Source organism: Aedes albopictus, chromosome 3, assembly GCF_035046485.1.
Source record: "Aedes albopictus strain Foshan chromosome 3, AalbF5, whole genome shotgun sequence".
NCBI lineage: Eukaryota > Metazoa > Arthropoda > Insecta > Diptera > Culicidae > Aedes > Aedes albopictus.
This window is the reverse complement of record NC_085138.1, coordinates 430,083,092-430,095,456: the sequence shown is the minus strand read 5'-3', so window position 1 is coordinate 430,095,456 and position 12,365 is coordinate 430,083,092. Positions and strand designations below refer to the sequence as shown.

The window sequence follows — 12,365 nt, the reverse complement described above, 5'->3', positions numbered from 1 at the left end:
ACGTTCCATTCGTCCGATTGACATAGAAGCGTATGCTATAAAAATAGATTGTAGCAAAACGTCTCGTCTCAGAGCAAAACAAAACATCAATGCATCGGTGTCAGTGAATTTCAGAGCTGTTCTTATCTTTTATGTGATTTTTAGATTTTTAAGTTAAACAATTTTAAACGATCTTAAATTTTTGGTTTTTATCAAAATTAATCATCCACAATGTCCGCGCGTGAAGGTGGTTCGAAGAAGTTGGGTCGCCCGGCGATAAACATCGCCATCAACAACCCGAGCGCAAATCTGACGACGGCGCTAGGCGGCACTACCCCGGCGACGACCCCCGCCGGAACGAGCAGCAGCCTCCAGAATGGGCTGGAAGGCGGGGCCAGCGGGGACTATGTGCCGATATTTTTTGACGAGATATCCCAGATCATGCGAGGATATGGGGATTGTGAGAAGCCGCTGCGTGAATCGGTCATTTTGGTGGAGAAAATTGTGCTTCATCAACTGCGGGGGATCATGCAGGAAGCGATTGATCATGCCATGTCCCGGCAGAATTCGCCGGTGCTGTCGCGGAGGGACTTTGAGTATATTATGAGGAAGAATCCGGTGCGGGTGGCAAGGTTGCAGAAGTACTTCCGGGACATGGCCTTCGTGAAGAAGAAGATGAAGGATTTGTACGGCGATCGGTTTTCGGGTCTGGGGGATTTGGGCTCGACGCTGGACGAGTCGGACGAGGACTCCGATCGGGATGTGGCGGAGAAGTTTGATGAGGAGAAGGTGCGCCGGTTGTTCCGGGCGGATCGGATCTCCCAGATTTTGGCTGGAAAGCAGTACGAGGAGTTCAACTTGGCTAGGAGGACGTCGTTTATGCATCGGAATACGAACACGATGAAGAACCGGATGAGGACGTGGTTGAATTTCCCGGAGGATGTGATAATCTCGCAGAGCTGTCTGTTGACCTTGTCGTATTTGGCCCACGAGACGATTGCGGTTCTGGTGGATTTCTGCATTCTGACCAGGTTGAACTCATCCAATCGGACAGTGGAACCGTACAGTCGGGTGACGTCGTCAGGTAAGGATTCGTACTAGAGAATCTTTTTTATATACATATAACGGAAAGATTCGTTTCCTTGCTACCTCCCACAGGTACATCCCACGCCATGCTGCACCTGTGCCCCGAGGTGACCCACGGCCGCGGAGTCGACGGTGTGAAACCCATCACGCCCCAGGAGATTCACGAAGCGATGCGGCGCCACCGACAGATGGCAACGCAAAGCATGGGACACTTTCGGAACAATGCTCTCAACTGCAAAACGCCCTATTTGGCGATGTAGGTGTTAGGTGGTTTAGGAGGTAGGTTTGACCATAAAGTTCATTTCATTAAGAGCAAAAAAATAACATTTTCACAAACTACAGAATTTCAATGACTTCATCATCGTTTGGAACGAAAAGAACATCCTCGTCGTCGTCGTCCTTCGTGCTGGAGGACTCGGTCTTGGTGAGCGTTGTTTCGTTCAAGCTTTTCGATACGTTCGTATCTTCCTTGGTCTGACTAAAGGTGCTCCCTACCGACCCGGTTTTCCGTCGTTTGCTTTCCCCCTTCCGTTTGTGGCCATTCAGATGCGTACTGCTGAGATGGCTGGCTTCACTCGCGTCGCTCCTTATCGAGCATGTCTCGTCCCGATCGCTGCTTTCAACGACTTTTCTCTTGGGAGTGCTCGTTCGGAAGACAGTACGACTGCCGTTGAAGCTCGTACTCGATGTGACGGACACCAGTTGGACATCTTCGGACGTGGACGTTGTGGTGGACACCGCCGTCGATTCATTTCGCATGATCGATTTCAGGGAATCCTTCGGGACTCGAAGCACTCGGGCTCCTTGGAAGCGCAGGCTGTCGGTGTTGGGTATGGCCGGTCCTCTCACGATGTAGCTGAACGTCGAGTAGGGAGTGATTTGGAAGTCCTCCTTCAGATACCCGTTCACAATCAGAAACGCCACAATCTGCTCGCCGATGAATCGATCTAGCAGCGGTGGAGGCGTTTCCAGACGATTCTTGGGGCTTCCTTTGTGGTACCATGCGTCCACCAGTTTCAACGCGGTCAGTTTGGTCTGCAAAGTTTCCGCCCGCCGGATGATGGCCAGCAGCGTGTGGTAGTGAGTGGTGATGTCCTGCTCTGGCAGTTGAACCTTATCCCGGAAGAAGCACCGGTCGCACAGCTTATCGCAATGCGTGTCATCCCAGACATCGGCGAAGTGGCGCGAGATGAGCAATCGTCGACAGCTGGAAGTAAAATTCAAGGATTTGTATCATTTAGTCACTTTTTGCATGATTCATTCGCATCGTAATAGACCTATGCGCCGCCGACAATCGCTGTGAATCGCATATCAGTCCCATCTTTGCTGCATTTCCTATGCAAATGGGACAGATATGCGATTCACGGCAGTATAGAAACTAGTCCAGGAGTTTCCTCAGAGATTCCTCCAGGAGATTCTTTTAGAAATTCCGCTAGAGTCCAACAAGGGATTTCTCATGACAGTCTGTAGAAATCGCTCAAGGAGATCTTTCAGGAATTACTCCGGGAGTTTCATCAAAGGTTATTACAGGAATTTCTTCTACCATTCCTCATGGAGAATCCCTCCTGAAATTCCATCGGAGATTCCTCTTGGAATTACTTCGGATGCCTCATGAAAACTTTTCAAAGGTGCTTTCGGGAATTCTTTCAACAATTGCGCCAGAAGTTCCTTCGGTGATCTCTCCAGGAGTTCGTTTAGGGATCTCCCTAATAGCTCCAGGAAGATTCAGGGATGTCTCTAGGTGTTCATTAGTAATTCCTTCTGAAGTTCCCTAAGCTATTTCAACAGGAGTTCGCTAAGGTATCCTTCCAGAAGTCCCATCAGATATTCTTTAAGGTCATTTATAAATGCCTCCTGCAGACCTATCAAGAATTCCGTAAATAGTTTCTTCAGAATTCCTGCAAAAGGTCTCAAGAAATTAGTCTAGGAACTCCGGCAGGGATTCCTTCTGAAGTTCCTTCAGAAATTCCAACAGGAGTTCTTACAGAAATAAGTCCTGGAGCTCCATCACAGATTCCTCCAGGGATTCTTGCAGATGTTATTCAGAGATTTCTCCTGTATTTCTTGAAGAATTTCTACTGAAGTTCCTTCAGTAATCTCTCCAGAAGTTCTTTCAGAAAATCTTATAAGAAGATCCAAAGATACCCCCAGGGATTCCTCCAGATGTTTTTTCAGGGATTCCTATGTAAGAGTTCCTTCTAAGATTCCTTCAGGATAATTTTCGGGGATTCCTCGAGAAGTTCCTTCGAGGATTCTTCCAGCAGTTCTCCCATGGATCGCTCCTGGGGTTCTTTCAGATTGTAGATTGAGATTTTTTTCCAGGAGGACTCACGGATGCCTCCAAAAGTTACATCAGAGATTTCTCCAGGAGTTCCTCCAGAAATCTTGTAGGAGTTCCTACAACATTTTCCTTAGGATTATAATCATGTATACCTCCATAATATTCTTAAGGGGGCTTTCATGGAGTTTCTACAATAATTCCTCCAGGAGTTTCTTCTGGAATTTCTACAGGAATTCTGTAGAGAATACCTCCTGCAAAAGCTTCCCCTTACACGGAAAGATTCTCTTTGGGAGATTCCGCTGAAAATCCTTCAGATATTCCTCCTGGTATTACTTCGGGGATTCCTCATGGAATTTATGTGGGGATTTTTCCTGAACTTCATTTAGGGATTCTTCCTGAACTTTCTTCGGGGATTCCTTCTGGAATTCAATCTGGAATTTCTTCTGAGATTACTTTGAGGATTTCTCCTGGATGCCTCCTGAAATTCTTTCGACGATTCTTCCAGATATTCTATCGTGGATTTCTCCTGAAATTCCTGAGGGGTTTCCCTATGGAAATTGGGTGATGATTTCTCTTAGAATCCTTTCGGAGATTCCTCCTGGATTTCCTCCAGAGATTCCTCATGGAATTCATCCAGGAGTCCTCCTGGAATTGTTTCGGTGATTTATCCTAGAATTCCTCCAAAGATTTCTCCTGGACTTCCTATGGAGATTCCTCTCGGAATTCCTTCGGGGTTTCATGTTGAAAATCCTTCGAGTATTCCGCTTGGAAACCCTGAAAGATTTCTTCCAGAATTCTTTCATGTTTTCCTTGGGATTCCTGCAAGGATTTCTCATGATAATTATACGGGGATTTTTTTTCTGCACTGAAAATAATCGACACGCCTCATTCATGTTATTTTACACGTTAAATAATTTATAGTTTAAAACAGCAAGCGAAATTAACGTGTAATTCTTTTGATTCAGACGTTGAACAGTTTAGGTTCTAAATCACTGTCTTTTATAAAAGACAGTGATTTAATTTTACACATGATTTTATCGTGTTTGACAGTACTCTTATGTATCGATAATGGAAATGGTTCGTTTATCACTTAATGTACATTATTGAACTCGCTCGCGTTAAGTGTGTCTTAGCATGCTTCACTTTTTTGAGAACAAGAGCCCGCAGCTGGGTGCTTGCCTGCAACTGATGTACTAAGAAAATTAACATTATTGATGCCAGATTAACGTGTGCTATACATGATTCCGAAAAGCTGAGTTTGGAATTCCATCGCGTTGGAGTTTGGAATTCCCTCTTGGACCTTTTTTGGTGATTCCTCTTCGAATTTCCTCGGGGATTCCTCCTAGAATTCATTCGGGGTTTCCTTCTGAATTTCCTTTAGAGATTCCTTCTAGAATTCCTTCTGGAATTCTTTCGAAGATTTTATTTGAAATTCCTTCGAGGATTCCTCCTGGAATTCTTTCAGGAATATACCGTGCGGTACCCATATTCTGAACGGTTAAGGGAATCTCACAACAAACACTAAAATAAATGGAAGTTCTTGTTGCTAGAGATTTGCTAGAGACATTAACATCAAGTGTGTTTGTTGTCTAGCTAAATGTATAAAATAAATTAAATCTCATAATAACTTCCAGTCTCTGATCTAGACATATTTTTGTTTGTGGACGACGTGTTCCTAATTATGGACACCATAAGAAGCCGTGGGCCTAATTCTGAACACATAGTGTTACTTACTATGTACAAACACATTCTCTACGTTCGCAGTTCAGTCAAAAACGATATGTTTTGTAACGATTGGATAATAGAGGGGCTTAATAAAATTAAGCCCTCAACACTCGATTCAATATATGCTTCATAAAAGGAAAATCTATTTTGCGTTAGCCGACTGTTCAGAATATGATGGAGCTGTCTATAATATGGTGCTCGCACGGTATCTTGGAATTCCTTCAGAGATTATTCTGGATATTTTTCGTTGATTTCTCCTAGAAATCTTTTGGGGATTCTTTCTCGAATTCCCTTGGTAATTTTCTCTGGAATTCTTTTGGGGATTCCTGCTGGAATTTCTTTGTAGATTATTGCTGGAATTCGATTGGGATTTTTGTATTTGGATTTCCTTTTAGAATTCCTGCGGGGATTCCTCCTAGAATTATTTCAGCTCCTTGTAGGGTTTGTACTGGCAGACACTCTCTATGTTTACCTTGAGTGTGTAGATAGTGCGAATTGAGCAGTTACGAATGAGCGTGTAGAGTGACAGTTACGATGAAGTGGAGCGTCGGCGGACGACAGACAGCGAACCGGTGGAAAGTCTGGTGAATCCGAACGACCGGATAAAAGCTTCTGGACTGGAGAGCTGGAGTTTGCCGTTGCGAGAGTTGCTTCCGGAAGTGGACCCTACAATTGGCGACGAGGATGGGATGGAAAGCCTCGTATACGGTGAATATTTTTTGGCACCTTGAACGTGTTTGTTTTGAGATGGATTGCTGGCAGGTTGGTTGGTGTTGTGATGATGGGAGAAACGGTGCAACAATTCGGCAGGTGAAGTGAAAAGAGGAAGTGTAATTATTTGCACGGAATTGATGACACATTGTTTTGAAAATGCACGTATTGATGAATAATTTTTAGACAGCTCATTGAGAGAGCGTGCTTGTATGATGTTTCAGTAGAGAAGTGTGAATGCGCGTGGTACAATCGGTATTTACCTGAACATTTTTTTTTTAACCGTGGCGGGTGGCCGGTTGAAGAAAATTTTAACCGTGGCGGGTGCCGGTTAAAAGAACACATGAGACCGTGGCGGGTGCCGGTCGAAGCAAATATAACTGTTGCGGGTGCCAGTTAAAAATGGACAAAAAGACCGTGGCGGGTGCCGGTCGAAGGAAATTCAACCGTTGCGGGTGCCGGTTGAAAGGACAATTGAGACCGTGGCGGGTGCCGGTCGAAAGGAATTTAACCGTTGCGAGTGCCGGTTATAATCGAGGCGGGTTGCCGGTCGAAAGAAACATTTGATCGTTACGGGTTGCCGATCAAAGCGAATTAAATATTAACCTTGAAAGTTCCTGCAAGCAGGGGGTTTGGGAGCAATGTAGTGATTCCATGGCTTGGGGGCGCCTGGAAAAGGATTCGTAAATTCCTGCAATCAGGTGACATAGAGGTGCTGTGTTGTCATGACTTAAGGGTGCGTTGAATACACAATCGTAGTTGGTAGTGGTTTTGGCAGTTCCTGTAACCACAACATGGTAACATTTCCATGGCTGGGGGCGCATGGAAATAAAGTAATTTGCTTTAGAAGCTTCTTACTTCAGGTAGGGTGCTTGGGAATTGGGAAGTGCTTCCATAACATCTTGGAGAAAACCAGGGTATACATATTAGTGGATCCATAGATTGGGAACAGGGTGATGATCGGTTGGATGATGGAGAGGCGATGCTTTGCATGTTGTGTTTGAAGGCAGTGTAGTGGTTCCATGGTTTGAGGATGCCTCTAGGAAGATTGATCTGACTTGGAGATTCCAAGTTGCGCTTGACACTTTGAGAGCACTAGAAGTAAATCGTATTATCGCCTGATAGTTGTTGTGAGAGACATGCAGGCGTGAATCATTGTATTCCATGGCTTGAAAGTACTTGTAATGGATAATACATGTATATAATAAATCACTAAAATAACTAAAATGGCCGCTATGAAGCGAACAGAAAGCGCCACTGTAGCCTTGTGTGTTTGACGTAACTCCACTGCTGTCACAATGTTAATGTCTATACGCTGGCGCCTTTGTTTACATGCGGTGAACACTGGAAAAGTTCGCTTAATTGATCCATTCATTCAGGCTTGGAAGAGGAGAACAGGGTTTTCGTAGTTCGATGGATTTGATGCAACAGTTGTCACAATTACACCGAGCGAACGTGTGATGTTTGATGGTTTGTGCAAGAAGTGGAAGGGAAAGCGAGACATGTTTTGTTTACTGACACGGATGCTGGATTTATGATAGGATTGTTGATTATACCAAGGGTTGCTGAAACTTGGTTGTTGAAGATTGGCTAGCTATCTGTACGCGGATGGTTGGGATTGGAATGAGAAAATTTGGCTGGACTTTCTACATCATTGAATTGCGCACTTGAGAAGTTGGCTGAAAAATAAAGTATCTAGTGTTGAAAGGAGTTGACGTCTATGATTAATAAATCTTACACCGTACACCAAAGGGGTCAGCGATGTATTGTGCCATGAAAACTAAAATTTTTGAGAGGTAAAGAAACGCTTAAGGTATGTTTTATTGGATTTGTTAAGTGGGACTCACATCGACCCGGAAACCTCTGCACCAATGGAAAGAGTCAGCAGGTTGAAGAGTTAAAACATTTGGAGTGTTAAAAAAGGCGTTGCCCTATGTATTTAAGCATTTTATCTAAAAGTTTCTCTCACATACCCATTATTTATATTCATTTATTCACTTGCTTGACGCATTGGTGCAGTGCGGCTTATATAATTCTATCAAACTTTGACGAATAGAGTGGCTTCTCTAAATTATTTCCTTGACCTGGAAAAGTGAACATTATGTGAAACTATTGACAAAGCTATTGACTGTTGTTCATTGATAAATGGTTGGAATAAGAATTGGAAGAGGTTTGAAAAGTCAAGAGTAAGTTATTCGAAAAAAGTTGAGCCACGTCAAATCTCTTTGATGTTGGGGAGCATGTGGGCCGGCATGCAAAGATGCAAGGAGGTTGATGGTAGCGGCTGAACACAGAGTCTTGTTTTGTGGATTGTTGTTTTCAAGTATTGAGTTGCATAGCGTAAATGATGGATGCTGAGTGATAATAAGGCTGGTATTGCATTTCAGAGCATGGGTTAAATTTGATGAATCTAAGGGAGTCTGTAGTTTTAGTGTTATATAAAGAGGGATTGTTTAGATGTCAGGTTCCTATCATTTTTTTAAAGAAAGATGGGGGTGTAGGGTTTGTACTGGCAGACACTCTCTATGTTTACCTTGAGTGTGTAGATAGTGCGAATTGAGCAGTTACGAATGAGCGTGTAGAGTGACAGTTACGATGAAGTGGAGCGTCGGCGGACGACAGACAGCGAACCGGTGGAAAGTCTGGTGAATCCGAACGACCGGATAAAAGCTTCTGGACTGGAGAGCTGGAGTTTGCCGTTGCGAGAGTTGCTTCCGGAAGTGGACCCTACACTCCTTATTTCATAGTTCCTGGATATTTTCCAATGGTTCCTCCTAGAAATACTTTAGCGATGCCCTCTCTAATTCCTTTGATAATTATGTGTGGAATTCCTTTGGTATTGCTCCTTGACTTCCTTCATGAATACCTACTGAAATTCTTTCGCGGATTACTCTTGATATTTCTTCGTAGATTCCTCCTAGAATTCCTTTGGGGTTTCCTCCTGGAATTCATTTTGTGATTCCTCTTAGAATTTCTTTGGGGTTTCCTCCTGAAATTATTTCGAAGATTCCTCCGATAATTCTTTCGGAGATTCCTTCTAGAATTTCTTCGGAAATTCTTCCTGTATTTTCTTCAGAGTTCCCTCTTGGAACTTGTTTGGTGATTCCTCTTCGAATTTCCTCGGGAATTCCTCCTAGAATTTCTTCGGAAATTTCTTCTAGAATTCTTTCGAAGATTCTTCTTGAAATTCCTTCGAGGATTCCTTCTAGAATTCTCTCAGGAATTTATCCAGGAACTCCTTCAGAGATTATTCTGGATATTTTTCGTTAATTCCTCCTAGAAATCTTTTGGGGATTCTTTCTCGAATTCCTTTGGTAATTTCCTCTGGATTTTTTTTGGGGATTCCTGCTGGAATTTCTTTGTAGATTACTGCTGGAATTCTTTCAGGATTTCCTTTTGGAATTTCTGCGGGGATTCCTCCTAGAATTATTTCAGCTCCTTATTTGATAGTTCCTGGATATTTTTCGATGATTCCTCTTAGAAATACTTTAGCGATTCCCTCTGGAATGCCTTTGATAATTATGTCTGGAATTCCTTTGGGTATTCCTTCTTGACTTCCTTCATGAATTTCTACTGAAATTCTTTCGGGGATTATTCTTGATATTTATTCGTAGATTCCTCCTAGAATTCCTTTTGTGATTCCTTTTAGAATTTTTTCGGAGATTCCATCTGTAATTCCTTCAGAAATGTCTCATGGAATTCATCTAGAATTCCTTCGGGATTTTATTCTTGAATTTCTTCGGTGATTTCTCTTAGAACTCCTTCGGAAATTCCTCCTGAAATTCAGGGATTCTTCCTAGAGTTCATTCGGTGATTGTTTCTTCAATGCGGATTTCTCTTGAAATTTCTTCAGAGATTCCTTCCGGAATTTCTGCTGTGGTTCCCCCTAGCATTGCTGTAGGGATTTCTCCTGTTATTTCTTCGCAGATTCCTTCTGAAATTTCTTCGGAGATGCTTCCTAGAATTTTTTTGTTTTTTTTTTCTTTATTAAAGAGGCTTTCAGCCAGACGCTGGTTCACCTCTACGGCTTCCTAGAATTCTTTCGGCAATTCCTTCTAGAATTCTCTCGGGGATTTCTTCTGAAATTTCCCCTGGATATTTTTCGTTGATTCCTCCTAGAAATCCTTGGGGAATTCCTTCTTGATTTTTTTTAGAAATTCCCGCTGGAATTTCTTCGAGGATTCCTCCTGGAAATCCTTAGGGAATTTCCTCTGTAATTCCCTTGGGATTCCTGTTTAAATTCATTTGGGAAATTCTCATGGAATTCTTTAGAGGTTTTTTCTTGGATTTCATTCTGAAATTCCTCGTAAACTCTATTCAGGGATTTCTTCAGAAGTTTCTGCAGGGATCCTTCGAAGAGCAATTTTTGAACCACCAGAGATTCCTTAAGGGTTTCATTCAGCAGTTCTTGCAGAGATTAGTCCAAAATTTTGTTCGTGAAGAGTTTTTTTCAAACTCCTCCTGGAATTCCTTCTGAGATTTTTCCTGAAATCATTCAGGTGTTAGTGTAAATCGGGTGACCTTATTATTGAATTTGAAGGTTCTAAACAAAACGAAAACTGTAGCAAATCGATATTTTATTGCCCTTCATTTGCAATGGAATGGAGCAATGAACATGCACTACACTTAGGATACGGGTCTAAGCACTGCAGTGGCGGACCCGAACAGAAATAAAAAAGATGTTCATTCAAACGTAATACTTTACGCCATCAATAGTCATGAAAAAACTCGGACTACAAATTCTAGAGCGTAACATCAACTTCTTTGCTTTGCCAATGCCAACATTATGGTCAAATTTTAGTCACGCCGATTCAGCTGTAACCGGCGGCCAAAAATGTTCGCCGGCAAAATATAGTCGGCGCACAGGTCTACATCGTAATCGAAAAAAAACTACAACTTACTCTTTTCCGTTGATGCAGTACTTCACCATGGAGTACAAATTATCCAGTCCACCATACTCCGAAAACGACATCGTCGATATCCGGAACATATCCGTAAACCGATACAGTAGTATACAATCCGCTCGCTTCCCATCGCGTCCAGCTCGGCCACTCTCCTGATAGAAGTTCTCCATCGTTTTACTCAAAGTATGATGGATCACAAACCGAACATCCGGCTTATCGATACCCATTCCGAAGGCCGTTGTGGCCACCACCGCTTGGATCTCGTTGTCGATCCACTTCTGGTGGGTTTTGCTCCTCTGTTTGGGGTCCATGTTTTGACCGTGGTATGGCAGAACCTTTACCTCCCGCTGCAGCAACTCCGTCGAAATTTCCGCCGTCTCTTTGACCGTAAAAGTGTAGATGATACCACTCATTCGGTGATACTTCCGCTTCAACAGATCCGCCAGCAGGTCGTAGAGCTCCTCCTTGTCGGTCGGCTTCTCCAGCACGTGGTAGTAGAGATTGGGCCTATTGAAGGGAGCATTCAGCGTTAGACATTCGCTGAGCTGAAGCATCTTCTGCACGTCGGAGATGACCTTGGTGGTGGCCGTCGCCGTTACTCCCAAAATGGGCACATCCGGGAACAACGTCTTGAAGATACCCAGCTCTTTGTAGTCCGTTCGGAAATCGTGACCCCATTGCGAGCAGCAATGGACCTCATCTGAGAAAAGATTTTAGTTTGAAAACGATGAATTTCATACCAAATCATCCGGAACCTACCGATTGCAATCTGGGCCAACTTCTTAACGTTGTAACACTTCTGCAACGCGGTCTTAAACCGAGCACTTCGGTTGATCCTCTCGGGAGTAACGAACAGCAACTTCAAGCTGTCATCGTCGCCTTCCCGCAGACATTTGTGCACCGAACTGACCAGCTCCTTCTCAGAAGTTCCACAAAGATACTCCGCCTTGATTCCCAGCTTCTTCAGCGCCCAAACCTGGTCCTCCATCAGAGAAATCAGCGGCGACACGACCAGCGTAATGCCTTTGCTCACCACCGCCGGAAGCTGGTAGCACAAACTCTTGCCCCCTCCGGTCGGTGCCAGCAGCAAAACGTTCTGCTTCGCCAGCAGAGCATTGATTGTGGCCAGTTGTTGTGCCCGGAAATCCCGCATGTGGAAGACCTCTTTCAGCACTCGGCGGGTCTCCTTGGACCAGCTGAACTCCTCGGATTCCCAGTCCTTCTTGGCGATGATGCTGGACTGTTCCTGCTGCTTCTGGATGCGCAGTTTCTCCTTCAGATCGAGCAGCTTCTTTCGGCGGGCGTTGAGCCGGCTCAGTTCGGTGCTGATTTCATCCAGTTCCCGATTGATCGCCTTCAGCCGGGTATCGACATCGATTTGCTCGGACGAGGAGCAACCCACATCTCTTGTGTCACCCTCTTCGTCGTGACTTTCCATAATTAAAAGTACTAACTCAAACTCACTTCATATTCCAACAAATCTGACTGTAAAATCAAAAATAACTTTCTAAAATAGTAACTTTTTCACTAAAAACACTGCAGAATAATAATTAAATTTTCAAACGTGAGCGCAGATGGCTCGCAGATCCAAACAAATCGAGTTTTGAAGTTCGACGGCGCGCTTGTCGATTTGACAGAACCCGGAGTCGAAGAAAGAGAGAGTCCAAGAGAGAGAGTCA

At 43.8% G+C, this 12,365-nt stretch overlaps 2 protein-coding genes across 2 annotated transcripts; one reads left to right on the top strand and one right to left on the bottom strand.

Annotated features, from left to right (window-relative positions):
- Positions 1–84: 84 nt before the first annotated feature.
- Positions 85–1,409, top strand: LOC109621455 (uncharacterized). Its single transcript, XM_020075481.3, has 2 exons — positions 85–1,063; positions 1,138–1,409. The coding sequence occupies exons 1-2, from the start codon at positions 211–213 to the stop codon at positions 1,323–1,325; spliced, it is 1,041 nt and encodes a 346-aa protein (XP_019931040.2). The 5' UTR covers positions 85–210; the 3' UTR covers positions 1,326–1,409.
- LOC109621454 (ATP-dependent DNA helicase Q1) lies at positions 1,346–12,295 on the bottom strand. Its single transcript, XM_020075480.3, has 3 exons — positions 11,446–12,295; positions 10,684–11,386; positions 1,346–2,272 (listed from the first exon to the last, which is right to left on the bottom strand). The coding sequence occupies exons 1-3, from the start codon at positions 12,122–12,124 to the stop codon at positions 1,402–1,404; spliced, it is 2,253 nt and encodes a 750-aa protein (XP_019931039.3). The 5' UTR covers positions 12,125–12,295; the 3' UTR covers positions 1,346–1,401.
- Positions 12,296–12,365: the final 70 nt, after the last annotated feature.